Source organism: Dasypus novemcinctus, chromosome 12 (genome assembly GCF_030445035.2).
Source record: "Dasypus novemcinctus isolate mDasNov1 chromosome 12, mDasNov1.1.hap2, whole genome shotgun sequence".
NCBI classification, from domain to species: domain Eukaryota; kingdom Metazoa; phylum Chordata; class Mammalia; order Cingulata; family Dasypodidae; genus Dasypus; species Dasypus novemcinctus.
In genome coordinates, this window is record NC_080684.1 from 65,415,381 (window position 1) to 65,432,842 (window position 17,462).

Sequence of the window (17,462 nt, forward strand, 5' to 3'; positions counted from 1 at the left end):
TGCATTTCATTTTGTCATTCAAATCCCTAAGTCCCTGCTGGATTTTTTGTCTTTTTATCTGTCTCTTCTACTCTCTGTCTGATTTCAGTTCTACTGTCTTCCACATTGCTGATTCTTTCCTTTGCCTTTTCAAAGCTGCTGTTATGTCCTTCCAGTGTTTTGCATTGTGCCAATTATCACCATCAGGTCCATTATCTTTTTATGTATATTTACAATTTCTTCAGTGTGTTCTCCCAGTGTCGTCTTAATATCCTTAATCTCTTCCTTCACTTCATTAAGTTGATTCATGATATTTGTTTGGACATCTCTGATTAGTTGTCTCATGTTCTGTTTTTCCTCTTTTTCTTTTAGTTTGTTTGTTGGACTGGGCCATGTCTTCCTGTTTCTTAGTATAGCTTATAATTTTTTGTTGTTGTCTAGAAATCTGTTATCGTGATGAGATTATTGAGTTGATTAGCTTCTCTTTCTACTTTAAGGCTTTATTTTGTTGTTTTGTTTGTGTGTGGGGGGGTGAGGTTTCACTATGACACTTCACTCCTCTTATTCTATTTCCTTGCTGTTGTCTGTGTTCCCTTGGAAAAAAAGTGAGGACTAAAGAAAAGTAGAGAAATAAGATGTGAATAAGAGTAATAGTAATAATAATAGTAAAATGTAGAAGAGGCACCATACAAGACCTAGGAAAATGAATTATTAACACAAGTCAGAAGTATAGAGGAATAAGAATAAAAATGAAATGAGAAACAAAATAGAGAAATATATATATAATAAAAGGTCAGAATTTTGAGAAGAGAGAAAAAGAAAATTTTAAAAGGAAGAAAATAGAGAAATAAATAGAAATAAAAACAGGAAAAATGAACATCAAACAAAAAGATGGAATGAAAGACCAACAGAAAATAGAAGATAGAAAAACTGAAAGAAAAAAAGAAATAGCGTAGATAGAAAAAATTGGTAAAAGAAAAAACGGGAAGAAAGAAAGAGGAAATGAGGGAAGAAAGAAGGGGAAACACAGCAAACAAGAAACAAGACGGCAGCAATTAATTTCAAAAAAAAAAAAAAGGGGGGAGAAAGAAAGAATAAAAAATACAAGGAAAAACATCACCTGCTCTTAGGCCCCTAAGGAACCCTCAGGCTGCGGCTGTTAATCAATCACCCTGTGGCCTGCCATCTGCTGGTTTGAACCCTGTTTTAGCTAGTAAAATAAGGAAGAAAAAAAGGAACATTTTTTTTTTTTTTAACAAAAATAAGAGATTGAAGTAAAGCTAATACAAAAAGAATGTCTACATGTTCACTGTCATAAAGTATCAGCTGGATGCCTGATAACCTGGTAGATCCCTTCTCTAAGAAAAGCCAGGAATTGAACCAGGGTCCTTGCAGTTGCAAGGTGGGAATTCTTCCTTTGAGATAAACTCTCTCTTTAGGTAAACCACGGACAGGTTAGATTCTTGGCAGTTTTCCAGAGTCCTGCTGATTAGGTGCCTGTCTGTCCCTGCCCCCTCTCTAATCTAATTCCTCTCTTTACTGGAGTGGCTAGGCATGACAGCCTGCCTGAAGAGATCCCCCGTCCTCTCTCCTGGTTGGATTGGGGTCCTTTCCAAAATTCAAAGGGGGCTCAGTTGGCCAAACTCATCGCGAAGAAACCACTCTCCCCTCTCCCAGACTCCTCTTTCTCCCAGTGAATGTCCCCTCACATTCCATTCAGAGCAGTGAGCCAGGGGCTCCACCTAGGCTATTTGCCCAGAGGGCAGGGTATATGTGCCACTTCCAGCCACAGAGGCGAGCAACTCATGGTTTTCATTTGATTTATGTTTCCAGTACCCTTCTAGATGATTCAGAGCACCTTCCCATTCTACTATATATGTCCAAAGCATCTCCTTCAGATAGATCTCTGCCTTCTCTCCACTCCTTTCTTGTAAGGGAGTCAAACTCACCTACCCACCTTGGCATCTTTTTCCTGGAACCTCTGTATTATTAAAAACCCTTTTTTAACTCAGTCCTTTAACGAAAGCAATAACAAAAATTATGTCTGAAATTAGCCTACCCCATATAAATGAAAATCCAATATTATCTTAAATAATAAATCTCTTCTGTGTATTTTACTATCTTACTGTAAAAATTAGGCAGTAATTTTTATGTTCTATGCAACTATATCTCTAGCTGCTCAGTGTATGTATCCTTCAAATAAATGGAAAATTACATCTTTCTTCAAAAAAATGTCTCTGAAGCAGAACATGTGAACTCTTTTTCCCCCCGCTAAATCTGCAGTGTATGACTTGAGAAATAAACCAGGATTCAAAGAGCAAATTTTTAGTTCCTGCTCAGCTATGATCTAGATATGTGACTTGAGGTATTACTTGACCTTGTCAGTGACCTTGCACATCTACAGAAATTACACTTACACAAAATAATCTCTAAATTAGCTTTCAATTTTGAAAGAATATGATTCAGCTATAAAACTGAATAAAACTAAAAAGTTTTATTATGAAAACCTAGAAATCTGAATCAAATATGAATATTATATTTTTATTATTTTTCTATATTTTGAAATATTTGTTAAACATTTAAAAATAAAATTTTGGTTAAAATTTTAAAAATCTAATTTGGTTACAAAACTGAATAAAATAATAACATTTCAGAAGGCACTATTCCATACTTAAATGATAAAAACAATCTTCTGTATTATTGGCTTATGAATGTTTATTGGAAATATTAGGAAATATTTTATTTAAAATGTTTTAGATCTTAAATATAAATGTAAAAGCCATCTACATATAAGATTGTAAGAATATTTATTTATTATTTATTACATTCTCTTCTACCTGACACTTGATCATGGAAATTACTTTTCTAAACTAAGCTTTCAACTATAATTTGTTCATTTTGTTTACTAAAAGAAGAAATTATGTTTTCATAAAATGTTGGAAGAAAATTTGTTAGAAATTAGTATATAATATACCTTTATGTCTCTCTGTTTGCATAATAAAGCTTTGTATCCATTCACTTGTTTTAACCACACTAAAAGTAAGCCAAGAATATGTTATTTCTTTCCTGATTTATAATTCCTTCTAAAAATCAAGGAATGTATATAATTTAGAAGTGGAGTATATTTGTGTTTAATACACACATCCATTATAAATCAGTCCCAAATTATGCAAGAATACCAGTTAAAATTCCTTAATGATATTCATACTTTTAAGTGTATAAACTTTCATGATATCACTTAATTAATCTTCTTAAATGTCATTTTTTAACAAGCTGTTATATAGTGTGTATATAAGTCTTTTAAGATAAGACAAAATATATGAACAGTCTTTGTCTTCTTTTTTTCTCTTTTAAAGGCATTAGAGCGGGTTGCAGTTGATCAAGGGGTAAGTGAAAGTGTTTACTGTAATCTACCTGATTAACAAGTTACTTTTTCTCTTTAAGTATTCTTCATATTTATCCTACTGATGAACTTCAAACCTCTTCCATATTTACCTCTGCATATTTAAATTTATACATTTCTTATATGTTTACTTTAAAAGAGAAGTGAACTATCTGAAAAAGCAAATTGAATTTTTAGGAAAATTTCCACATTATAACTCTTCTACTAGCCTCTTATTTTTTCATATTATACTAAAAAAATTATTTAGAAATAAATATTTCTAAAGAACGCTATTGCTCACATCAGGCTTTTATGACCTTAGTTCAAATAAAAATAAACAAGGTATAGCATTCATTTGATTATTTAACTATAGTCCAAAACACATATTTCAGTTGACTGATAACTTTTTCTTTATGGCCTTGATTAGTCATAGTTGCAACAATCAAGTGGATTTTCATATAGAAACAAAGGTAAAATGCATCCCCTAAATATTCATGTAATAGTATTATCTGCCTCCTTATGATTCATGACATATATTGGGAATTGGGAATTTTTTTGAGTTTTTTAAAAAATTTTCATCAGATTTTTCTCATTGGACCAAAATTTTACTCTTTTGTTTCTTTTCAGGCCACATGAACATATCAATTTGAATTTTGAAAATAATAATAGTAATAATAGGTTATATTTACTGAGTGTTTTCTCTCAGCCAGGTTTTTGTTTGTTTGTTTTGAAGTAGATGCATTTTTTTTAAAGATTTATTTATTTATTTATTTCTCTCCCCTACCCCCCCCCACCTCCTTTGTCTGTTCTCTGAGTCTTTTTGCTGTGTCGTCCTTGCTTCTGTTGTCAGCGGCACAGGAATCTGTGTTTCTTTTTGTTGCGTCATCTTATGTCAGCTCTCCGTGTGTGCGGCACCATTCCTGGGCAGGCTGCACTTTGTTTCACTGGGCGCTCTCCCTATGGGGTGCACTCCTTGTGCGTGGGGCTCCCTTACATGGGGGACACCCCTGCGTGGCACGGCGCTCCTTGCGCGCATCAGCACTGTGCATGGGCCAGCTCCACACGGGTCAAGGAGGCCCAGGGTTTGAACTGCAGACCTCCCATGTGGTAGATGGACGCCCTAACCGCTGGGCCAAGTCTGCCGCCTCTGGGCCAGTTTTTATGCTAAGCACTTTACATAGTTTTGTTTTGTTTTTTTAATGTATTCACTGTACTTATCCAAAAATAGATAAAAACTGATTCTTTTGAAGGCATTAGACATTAGAGCCTATTATGTAGGCTTTAGTCTCACACTGCTGGTTTGCATCCTGACTTCACTAACTAAAAAGGCCTTGGACACATGTTATAATTTCCCTGTAGCTTACTTTCTTTGTCTCCAACGTAGGAATTATAGCAATTAGAGGAGTAAAAATAGTACCTTCCTCATAGGTTTGTTGTGAGGACTAAATGAATGATTACATGTAAAATGCTTAAAACAATATGTAGTAAGCACATAGTAAGTGCTAAATGTCAACTGTTTTTCCTTTTATCAGTAGTGATTGTGACAATGAAAATAATAGCTAAAACTAACACAAAGCTTACCATGTGCCAAGTACTGTTCAAAGTTCTTCTTATCCATTAAGGTACTAAATACGTAATACTATGAGGTAGGTACTATTATTATTCCATGATATACATGAGGAAACTCTAACATAGCCAATGCTGAGATCTGAGTCTATGTCTGACTTGGAGTACACAGTCTTAACTAGTACACTATATATCAGATTAGTGATAACCTGGGAGACTGGAGAAAGAAAGAGCCTGTATTGTAATAATGCCCCCAAGGCCTTGGTTTGGTATTTTTCTGTTTCCCAAATGCTCGTGCCCAAGTGTATATGAAAATGTGAATTACAGCAGAAGTTTAATAGTGTGTTCTAGCTTCCTTAATTAATTGCAGAGCCTTGACTTCCAGCTTAGTGGTCTTTCCACTAGACTTGTAAAACGCACATCTATACACGGGCTTAAAGAGTATACAAACACTTTCTGCTCCCTCTCATTTTTAAAATGCATTAAAGTGTTAAGTTTATTTATTATTTGGAAGGAAAGAAAGTAAACTCTGAATCACGTACCGTTTATTCCTGGAATAAGCAGGCACAGACTGGTCACATGTTAACTTCCTTCCCACTTTCCCTAGATGGATAGTCCTAGTAATTCCAAGAATGTACAATGGAAGGCACTTTATAACTGTCTTTTCTTTCTCTTTTGTGACAGCTGTAAAAGCTGTTATTTACTCAGGATAACTTGGGAACAATGGTTTTATCCTATATCCTATTTGTATTTCTCTTTGCATTCCATGTCTATATTTTCTCTTGCTTGAAATACATTACTTTATGTTTTTTGTGGTCTCTGAAAGTCATTTTTTAACAATATAAATATATATTTCTTTCTAAATTATTTTGATACATTTTTATAACTTTTATCAAAGGCATCAGGAAGGAGAGTTTCAACTATTTAGGAACTGACTTTCATATAAAATGAAAATTCCCATCTAGTATAGCTAATCCAACAAAAAGAATTTTGTACACTATTTTTACTACTAGTACTAATACTTCATATGCAAATATAGTCAGTTTGCCAAAAGCCTCGATTTCAGCAGATTTTAGCATTTTTTTTTTGAGAGAAGTGAGAGGGGTCTCAAGGAATGATATTTCAGATAATATAGAAAAAATGATGATAAAGCAGATATTTTGGTAATATAGAAAAGAGTTATTCAAGATGAGAGAATATCAAAAGGTAAATATATCCAGAGATGAGGAATTTTGCATGAATGTTTTTTGAGCAGGTTTCAGGAAAAGAAAGTTTAGAAATCAGAAGTTTTTTCTCAAGTTGAAGGAGTTGCATTTGGAAAGAGATTTTAACTTTTTATTGTAGTGTTATATATGTATGTATATATGCACATATATATACAATTCAGAATGTCCCATTTTAACCATTTGCAAATGTACAAGTCAGCAATTTTAAATTTTGTTTTTTGTTTTTTTTTAAAGATTTATTTTTTATTTATTTAATTCCCCTCCCCTCCCCCGGTTGTCTGTTTTCTGTGTCTTTTTGCTGCGTCTTGTTTCTTTGTCCGCTTCTGTTGCTGTCAGCGGCACGGGAAGTGTGGGCGGCGCCATTCCTGGGCAGGCTGCATTTTCTTTCACGCTGGGCAGCTCTCCTTACGGGTGCACTCCTTGCACGTGGGGCTTCTCTACGCAGGGGGACACCCCTGCCGTGGCGCAGCACTCCTTACGCGCATCAGCACTGCGCATGGGCCAGCTCCACACGGGTCAAGGAGGCCCGGGGTTTGAACCGCGGGCCTCCCATGTGGTAGACGGACGCCCTAACCACTGGGCCAAAGTCCGTTTCCCTTAAATTTTGTTTTTTTAAGATTTAATTATTTCTCTCCCCTCTTCCCCGCTCCCCACGTTGTCTGCTCTCTGTGTCCATTCACTGTATGTTCTTCTGTGTTCACTTGCATTCTTAGCAGCACAGGAATCTGTGTCTCTTTTTTGTTGCATCAGCTTGCTGCGTCAACTCACTGTGTGTGTAGTGCCACTCCTGGGCAGGCTGTGCTTTTCATGCAGAGAGGCTATCCTTTCGGTGTGCACTCCTTGCATGTGGGGCATCCCTACATGGGGGCCATCCCTGCGGGACACGGCACTCTGTGTGCGCATCAGCACTGTGTGTGGGTCAGCTCACCACATGGTCCAGGAACCCTGGACCTCCTATATGGTAGGCAGATGCTCTATCAGTTGAGCTACATCTGCTTCCCAGTTTAATTATATTAACATTATTTTATGTAAGAATTTTACTTTTGAAGGTCATAAATTTTAGTGTGAACATTTATGTATGTGCGTGTCTGCTTTCCACAGTTATTTTAGGAGTTGAGTTGCAGACTATGGTATTTCTAACTGCATTTTGTACTAGAATCACTTTGTTGCCCCATCTCATCTTCCAGAGGGTATATAACTTTTGTTCTTTCAAGGTACTCTGCCCCAATTAGACAATTTCCAGTGACACAGACATAATGTTAGAGAAGACCCAAGAAAAGATGTTCAAACTGTAACCATCACTGGTTCACTGCAGAATCAGCACTTGGGGCTATAATGTGAGAACTTGGTATTAGGTGAGGAAGGGGTCAATGGGATAGGTTTTCTGCCTGAACGTGCACTTGATAGGAAGGACCATGACTAAAAAGGGGTTGAGCCCAAGGCAAATTTTATCTTGTGCTAAACCCCATCTGATCCCAAACATATTTTTTGTAGTTAAGGATGACTTAGTGGATATACAAGTTCCACAGAACTCTGTCTTAAAAACTTTACCAGACATTGGACAGTTTTTAATGTTTTGTTTTGTTTTGTTTTTTAGGAGGTATAGGGATTAAACCCAGGACCTCGTACATGAGAAGCAGACACTCAGCCATTGAGCTACATCCACTCCCTAGTGAGAGAGTTGCTTTTTTCATTTGTTTGTTTGCTTGTTTTTAGGAGGTACCAAGGATGGAACCCAAGACCTCATATATGGGAAGCAGGCACTCAACTACTTGAGCTACATCCACTCCCCAGATTTTAGTTTTTATCTTATTTGACTTTTCAAAAGCATTCAGTATTGCTGACCTCCTTCCATTTTGGTGTTGAGTATTCTGCTTATCCTTCTTCCTCTATGCCTGTTTCTACTCAATCTCATCTGCTAACTCCTTTTACCTGTCCCTCCCCTTTTAAATGTTCATGTGTCCCTGGATTTATATTTTTCTAAGTATATATTTATTCCCTGAATAATCTCTTCCACAGTTGTGGCTATAGCTACCACCAATTCTAATAACCACTAAGACTATATATTCTTACCAGACTTCATTCCTGAATGCCAGATCTCATTGAACCCAGTGTCTGAAACTCAGCATGTTCAAAACCAAATTTTATCTCAGGTATACTCCTCTTCCTATCACAAACTCAGTGTATTCAGAACTGAGATTTACCTCAGGTGCTTATCTGCCTCTATTAGTGAATGCCCTCACCATTCACTTTCCTAAATCAGGAAAATTTGAATCATTCTAGACTCCCATGTTTCCTCCAATACCAATATCCAGTCAGTCACCTAGTCTAATATTCTACTTTCTAAATATCTCTTAATCTAGTCCCTTCTCTTTGTCTTCACTACCCTAATTTAAGAATTCATCTCCTCACCTTAATTATTGCTATAGCCGCTAAAATAATCTCCTTCCACCAATTTTCAGCCCTCGTTCTATAATCTATACTGTTATCTTCCTACCTAAAGTGATAGGGGCCTGTATTGGTTAGCTATTCCCACAATAATTCTATATAATAAATCACACAAATTTCAGTGTGACTTAAAATAATCATTTATTCTCACGTATCTGTGGGTTGGTTTGGACATCTGTGTTTCAGATTGCATGGCTGGGGATTAGCTGATTTGGGCTGGGCTCTGCTAAGTAGTGCTGTTTCGGGCCGCAGGTCTCTGGAAAGGCAGGAAGACTTAGCTCCACCCATTTTCTTCTTCTTGGACTGGGAAGCTACTCACAGCATGGCAGTTACAAGAGAGGAAGCAGAAATGTACCAGGCCCTTAAATCCCCCATATACGTGTATGTGTGTCTCTTTTTTATTTTGGATTTCATTTTATTCATTTTATTGTTTGTTTGCTTTTCATTTTTATCTTTTAAGTCCCTCACCCTACTTTCAATCATACTTCCTCACTTTTGGCCATCTTGTCATTTAACTCCAGGTTTGAAAATTTTTTATTTGCATATTTTAAATGTGCATTCTAATAATTAAAATCATTTGGACAGAAAAAATGGCACCCTGATTAAAATGCATTTTATAGTCTGTAGGACACCTTGGACCGATTTTCCCTTTACTCAAGGTTTAACTGTTGTCTCTCCCAGCTTCTTCCTTCACCAACATGCAAATTATTTTCCTTCCATACCATTCAGACAGATGGGAAAGTCAGGTGCACCCTTCCTTGTCAGTAGTTCTCAATTCTTTGATGTGAAAAAGGACAGCACAGTCATTTAAACTTGATCCAACCTCTTTGCTTCTTACAAAGTTAACAGCTAAAAGAAATTAAATAAAAAGGTAATGCTTATGGAATGTATAGTGCATATTGGCAATGCACACTTCATTACAGTCCGCCTGCTTGCTTCTCCTGTTTGATCGTTTCTTTGGAAGGCAGTGGATATTTCTCTTGCATAGACCACCTTCCACCTTTCTCCTCCAGAAGTGAAACCTTGCCAACAATGCCATACCTGATCCAATGTGCTGTCCAGGTATATTTTTTTGAGCCAGTGGTATAATCTTTCAGACCTCAACTTATTTTCAATATTTCATTACTTAGGTGGTAACCTCTCTTTCTGGGGGTGATGCATATAGCTTGATATTATCTCTGTTCCACTACCATTAGTAGCAAGCAACATTTGCTCCTCTTTTACATATATCCCACATGACTCTGCTCTTTTATAGGATCCAGAGGTGACTTGGCTGGTCTTGAAAGTTTATTTTGACATTTTAAATTGTTAAGTATTCCATTTTGGGCATTAACTTATTTTCATTGGTTAAGCCTTTTCTTTCTCATTTACTACCATTTCTTTTATAGGTTCTTCTATTTTCTTGTAGAATTACCTCCCCAGTGGGTCTTAGCTTCCAGATAATACTATAATTTTAGACTGGAAAAATTATAAAATGACCCTCTGTTTAGCAAAATGTCAGGTTTCTAACAACTATTTATGCTGCAAGTACTCTGGTATTGGTTTTGATTTCTGTTTTTTAATTTCTTTTTAATTTTTTTTAATTTTTTAATTTTTAATTTTTGAAAACACTTTAGATTACATAAATGTTACATCAAAAATGTAGGGGATACCCATATACCCCACCCACTCCCACTCCCACATGTTAACCCATTAACATCTTTCATTAGTGTGGTACATTTGTTACAATTGATGAACACATACTAAAGCATTGCTACTAATCATGAGCTATAGTTTACATTATAGTTTACACTTTGCCCTGCACAGTTTTACAGGTTTTGACAAAATGAATAATGGCCTTGTATCCCTCATTGCAAAGTCATGCAGGACAATTCCAATGTCCCTAAAATGTTCCATGTTTCACCTGTTCTTCCCTCTCCTTCTCCCAGACTTCTGGTGCCACTGCCTTTGTATCAGTGATAAAAGTTCTTCCATTGCTAGAATATAAATAAGTCTACTTTAGTCCATAGTTGCATTCCTCCCTTAGGTTTGTTCATTTCTCAATATTGGGGATTTGGGGGTGGTGATGCCCACTCTTTTTCTCACTGTGAGGAGTCTTAGATTCCACAGGGCAGATGGATGGAAATATGTTGTTTGCAGATGTAGATATTCTCTGTTTTTTTGAGATGGGTGTTGTCCATCATCCATCCTTTTGTTAGTTGTCCTGGGCAAATGCAATGAATGGGAGAGTAGGTGTTGCAACTCTGCTGAGATTCAGGGCTCAACCAGCATATGAACCAACCAAAGATTTAAGTTTCTGGGACATATATTTAACGGCCTTAGTGCTAATTAGAGGTTCAAATAAAAATAAAAGGGGCAGAAGTACCATGTGTAGGAAAATTACAAATGAGTCTAACTCTGTTGCATTGGGGAACACATATTCCAAAGTAAGGACCACTGATTGCCAAATTCCTGATACCTATAGTGTCAAGATTTCCCTAGGACCTCAGGAGCCACACTGTATGAGACACTGTTTACTGTGGTAGTCGATAAGATCCTGCTCAGACATACTTAAGCATAGCCTCTGGAATGACCTCCTGAATCCCTTTGACATTTCTTAGCCATGAAAACTCATTTGTTTCTTATGCTTATAGAATTTCTACCTTTTTTTTTCAGCTGCCTACTGAATCACTGTTCTTTCGTGCCATCCTTCAGGATATTATTAAAGAGTGTTATGGCATCACCAAATGGTATGAGGATTTTATTTTAATAAGAATAGCTATGTTGCATTGTAAGTGAAGTGACTTTAGTCTTCAAATGAATTTAAGTAAGGCCACTATTTTTGGTAGCATAAGCTTTGAATTTGAGCATAATGTCACTATATAATAAAGAAGTAGAAACTATATCTTAGGATAATCATCAGGGACCTGGCTCTAATAATTCCTTCTTGTCCTAAACTCTGAAAATAAAGTAATATATATAAAATGTATTTTAATATTTTAGTGGTATTAAAATATTATAGATAAGTAATTCAATGAATATAGTATAATATCAGCAGGGGTTATATTTAAATGTTTCACAACAACTACAGCATGAATACTTACTAATTAGAATAGACAAGGATCATAAACAACCATTATGGCCATTCAGGTCTCACAAGTACAATAGTAGCCCTGTATATGTTTTGTTTTGTTGCTGTTTTCCTCCAAATAATGCTCTGATTATACAGTCAAGGGATGGAAGAATTTTTCTACCATATTGATTCAGTAACTGCTATTTAAGTATATATTTGCCATCCTCACAGGTTTCACGAATGTCTTCTTGCTAATTACAAATCTTAGGGTTCTGATGACCATTTGGTATAATGAGGTTATTCTCCAAATTAAAGTAGGACAATTTTCAGGTTCTCAATAACTAATACAAACTTATTAGCAGAGATAGAAGGGATTTTTTTTACTCTGCTATTATTTCTCTCTAAGGAAAAAAAACATGTTTTTCTGATAGAAATTACTTCATACAACTAGTTTCAACTGTTATCTCCATGCAAAAATCTCTCAGTTCTCTATGCCAATCTCCATTCTCTTTTCCATATATTTACCAATCTTAAAAATACCTACAAGTGAATTCCTCATCGTTTCTCAAAAAAACTTGGTCCTTCTAGTCAGCTCACCCCAAGATGCTAACTTTCCTAAAGAAAATAATAAAATTGAACAGATTAATGTCCACTGAAAATATTAACCATAAACATTCTTTTTAGCCCTCAAATCTGTTTATCAGTTTCTTTATTGGTCTCTTAATGACCTCTTAAAATAGTTCTCTTTCTTTTCTAAACCTTTCTTCTGCCCTGAAATCTAAACACTCCCCAACTCTCCATTCTCCTGCCTGCCTTTGCTCTATGTAAATAGACGATATTTCTTATAATACTTATTTTCATTCCAGATCCTCATTGAACTTTCAGTGACATTTGACCATGTTGATAATTTTTTTTCTTCCAAACTCTCTTCCTAATTATCTTCCATAATGTTGCATTCTTTTGAGTTTTTTTCCTCCCAATCTGAGCATTCATCTGTTTTCTTTAAGGATTCTTATTCTTATTCCATCCTCTAAGTGAATCTAGGTATACTCTAGTATTTTATACTCAGTTCTTCTCTTTATATTTTCTTCTTTATTAGCAATTACATTCATCACAAATAACTCTTGAGTCAAGTATCTGGCTCTAGCCCCCTTTTAGAAATCCAAATCTACATTTCCCATTTTCATTTCAATAGCTCCACTCAAGTATCTCACATATATATCATATTTAGCCATATCCAAAATGTGAAATCATTTTCCCATAAATTCTCTTCCTTTTTTTTCCTTTGCTTGATTTTCTTGTTTCTGGGAATGGTATGATCATTGTTAAGTATTAGAAACTTAAAATCATATTTCATTATTCTCCCATCATCAAATTATCCATTCTAATTATTTATGACTTACACATGTTTTATTTTTTAATCCAGCAATTATTAGGTTTTGGGGCAGCATATTAGGTTTTGGGGATGAAAGATGCATAGGATATGGTTTCTACACAGGAACATTCCATATTCTAGTTAAGATGACAGCTGCAAAAACAAATTGCCAAACAAAATATAAAAACCCACTTTTGATAATAGCAGACTAGATAATTAGAACCAACCCTCATTCTGAGAAAAGCTGAAAACACTGGAGGGCTGTGTGTATGTGTGTATCTCTGTGTGTGTGTGCACATGTGTTTGTGTATTGTGTGTATCTCTGTGTGTGTGTGCACATGTGTTTGTGTATTTGTTTTAATTGGTGTGAGGGCATCAGAGACTTGCCCAGGAAGAATTATCCATCAAATATCTAGGAGAAGCTGAAAATCAAGAGAGGTGAGCCTAGCTTTTAGGGCTGTATTTTCCCTTGAGCCATCTGCCAATTCTTGAATAGGCAGCTATCTGCTAGTTAAAAAATGGGCCAGAAAGGATGAGCAGAGCTTCCAATAGAATCATAGTTGTAGTGAGACAAAGGTTAAAGTTAATGGCTTGCCTAGGTTGTGGACTCAGGAGTAGGCCAGATAAACCACTCATACGTTCAGTTAGGCTGTCCAAGATTCACATTGTAAGAGTAAGAATGAATTGAAAGTAAAATGGTCCTGAGATGGATTAAAGCCCAACTTGAAATCATTTCAAGTTATGATTAGATTACATTTTCAAAAGTACAGCTTTTCCTAGCTTCCTGTGGGAACAAAACCTCTCTGGACAAAGGTAATATAAATCTAAGCCTTAAAGTATCACTACAATTTGTTATATAGATTATCTGGCAGTCAATTCAAAGTAACCAGCCATATGATGAAATAAGACAACAGAACCCAAGACCAATAGAAGCTCATCTATAGGAGATCCAATGAAAAGACTAAAGTAGTTATGCTCAAGTGACTTTTACTTCTATGAAGGTGGAGCAGATGTACTTTTCAGTTTTCCTCCTGCTACAGTCTACTCAAAACCCTGGATGTTATCCATTAAACAAACATAAGACACTCAAAAGTGGTAGAAAAAGTCAAATTGGCTGACATCTCCCGACCCAAGGAATGACATGATGGTGAGTTCCCTGCCTCATATACCCCAGAATTGGAGCTGAGGAAGCAAGCAATTAGAAACACTAGTAGGCACAGGCAAAAAAAAAAAAAAAATCATGACTAAAGCCTGCTTTTTCTAATCAAAGGACCAGGAAAGGAGCAGCCGAGCAAAACAGAAAAAACTTTAGACAAAACTGCCATACTGCTGTAAAAAAAAAAGAAAAAGAAAAAAACAGTGGCTCTGTTTCCACCCATTCCAACAAAAGCCATGTGGACCAAGTGAAGAGCCTAGACTTCTGTCTTTGCCAGGCTATAACAAGACACCTAAACACCCCTCTAGAGTAGAGTCAGAGAAGATGTGGGCTTTCATGTCCAGCAGTTGGTAATAGACAACCCTCTGTCCCTCTAACACAGGCCATAGGGAAGCCTGGATTTCCTCTCACCCCTCCCATGGCAGTAATATCCTCCACTTTCCTGCTTTCCCACTTCTTTGTTGCCAGAGGCCTAGTAGAGAGTCAGGACTTTCACCATCACCCAGCTCACCTACCATAATGTCAGTGGATACCACATGAAGAGCCAGAACTCCCAGCAATCACAAGGAGCCCACTCTTACCACCTTGACTCAAGAGGCCAACTTAATGTTGATACACACTTTGTCATGAATATTTATAGCAGCTTTATTCATAATAGTCCAAACTGGAAATGATCCAGATGTCCTTTAATGAATAAAAAGCTAAATTGTGGTAATCCGTACCATAAAACACTACTTGCAATAAAAAGGAAACAACAACCTAGATGAATCTCTAGAGAATTATACTGAGTGAAAAACACCAAATGGAAGATACAAACAAAAGGCTAATATCTCTGGGAGGGGGCGGGGATGACACTATGATAAATTTAGTTTGGTACCTTTTAATAGTATTGTATTTCCTACTTTTTATTTTACGTGTATTATTCAAAAGATAGTGTTTTATATTGTACTGTTTCTGTTTTTCTTATTTCTCCCCCCTTCCCCTCTCCTCCATTGTCTGCTCTCTGGTCCATTTGCTGTGGTTTCTTCTGTGTCTGTTTATATTATCAGTAGACAACTCTGGGAACCCATCCTGGGACCTTCCAGAGTGGAAAAGAGGTGATCATTCTCTTGCTCCACTTCAGCTCCCTAGTTTGCTGCATCTCATATTATCTCTTCACTGTGTCTCTTTTTTGTTGCAATCATCTTGCTGCGTCAGCTCTCTGTGTGGGCAGCACCTCTCCTGGGTGGGCTGCACTCCTGTGCAGGGCTTCACTCCTTGCACGGGGGGCACTCCTTGTGTGGGGGGCACCCCTGTGTGGGGTGACACTCCTTGTGTGCAGCAGCACTCCATGTGGGCCAGCTTGCCACACAGGCCAAGAGGTCCTGGGTATCAAACTCTGGACCTCCTATATGGTAGGTGGAAGCTCTATCATTTGAGCCACATCCACTTGCTTAAGTGGTTAGTTCATTTTAAAATGCCATCTGAATGGATAGGCAGATTGATGAATTGCTTAACAACAACAACAAAAACTCTTAAATATTGTTGTGAATGTTTTCAAAAACAGCAAGAAAAATAATTAAGATATTCAGTCTCAGTGTCCTGGACAGTAAGTACTCTGTGGAGATTTTAAAAAAAAAAAAAGCCTAATGGAGTAACCTAGAAAGATATATGTGGAAATACATGACCTAGTACTAGAGGAAATAGTTTTACCACATGATCATTTTGTACTGGGGTATCTAAATTTTTCAGCAGTGAGCTCAACCTTAAAAATTAACATGCTTTGGAAACCAAAGAATCTCTTTTTCAGGTTGTACTATTTAAGAGGGAACTCTATGGTTGACTAAAGTGTTAAGCATGATTTAATCTTAAGTGCCTATGGAAATTTTATTCCTACTGCCTTTGCCTTTGACCATTTCTTTGAAAATGCCAGTTTCATGGTTGCTTGGGAATTAAACCAGAATAGCCCAAAATTATATAATTACTACCCTGTAGTTATACAATGCCAGTTCTTTTGGATCTTTGGTAAGTAGATTAACTAACAGGAAAGTTCTGATTTAAAATATCAGTCAGAGCATTCTATTTCTAACAATATGGTGAATTAGATACCCTGCTAATAAACTGATAAATAAAATAGCAAAAACTTTTTTAAAAATGTGTTGTTAAATTGAAGGAAAGAAAAGAATCCTCTAAAGCCAAATTCAAATGAAAATTCAGCAGGATAAAAAAATCTAGCTCTGAAGCCTGATTTCTCCCTGTGGTCATCTGTTGGACCCTCATAACCTTTTATTTATCTTTTCATAGCTACTCAGCTTTAGGGGAGAGGAGTTAAAGTCCACCCTTCAAAATGAGGTGTCTAACAAGAGATCACCTTATAAAGATGTTACTCCAAAAGCCTAGAACCTTACATAAGGGTGAGCTAGAAATGAAACCTTTCCACAGGAGAAGGCTAAGGAAACTTAATCATTGAAACACTAACCTGGGTGTGGAGAAGAAATTTTTCCTGAGAATTTATAAGTACAAGCTTTCCTCATGATGATTTTTACAAAAAGTCAATATCACCTATATAATATGAGACAGTTTAATATAATCATACATTTTAAAGAAGCTCCTTCTCTCCTAGCCTCAAAACTGTGAGCTAATAAATTTCCATTGTTTAAGCCAAGCCATTGCATGGTATTTGCTTGAGCAACCAAGGAAACTAAAAGAAAGACTTTCATGGAGAAAATAAAACTTTAAAAACATTAAAGAACTTAAAAATAAAGGGAGAGATATACCATATTTATGGATAGGAAGCCTCAATGTTGTAAAGATGTCAGCTCTCCACAAAATTATTGCTATATCATTTCAATTCAGTGCATCTAATGGTCATCCCAAAGGTTATTAATGTATTTGTGTGTCTCTCACTGTGTTTGTATTTAAATTGTAAGTTGTTTCAAAATTTATATGGAAGCACTAAAGACTGAGAAAAGCCAATACACTATGAAGAAGAAAAACAAGATTGGAAAATTTATTTCAACAGATATCAGCACTAAGTTTGTGATTTGGACAATTGCCAAGTTGACCAATAGACCTTAATAGAGAGTACAGAACAAATCTTGATAAATCATTGTTGATCTTTGGAGAGAAAGAGGACTAGTCATTACATCCTGCTAAGACAGTGGTTATTTATACAATGTATTAGTTTCCTTTGGCTGTTGTAACAAATTATCAATAGCTTATAGGCTTAATACAATGCAAATTTATTATCATTTAAGTTCTAGAGGTCATAAGTCAAAATTGGGTTTCCCTGGGTGAAA

The 17,462-nt window shown here is 36.1% G+C and overlaps 1 protein-coding gene across 3 annotated transcripts in view; it reads left to right on the forward strand.

Annotated features, from left to right (window-relative positions):
• Positions 1-17,462, forward strand: part of METTL25 (methyltransferase like 25) — a 154,941-nt gene that overhangs the window by 92,095 nt on the left and 45,384 nt on the right. For all 3 annotated transcript variants that reach the window (XM_004463551.5, XM_071218981.1, XM_058308502.1), the window contains exons 7-8: positions 3,336-3,365; positions 11,257-11,330. In XM_004463551.5, coding sequence (XP_004463608.2) covers positions 3,336-3,365; positions 11,257-11,330 — 104 coding nt within the window. The remainder of the gene's footprint in view (positions 1-3,335; positions 3,366-11,256; positions 11,331-17,462) is intronic.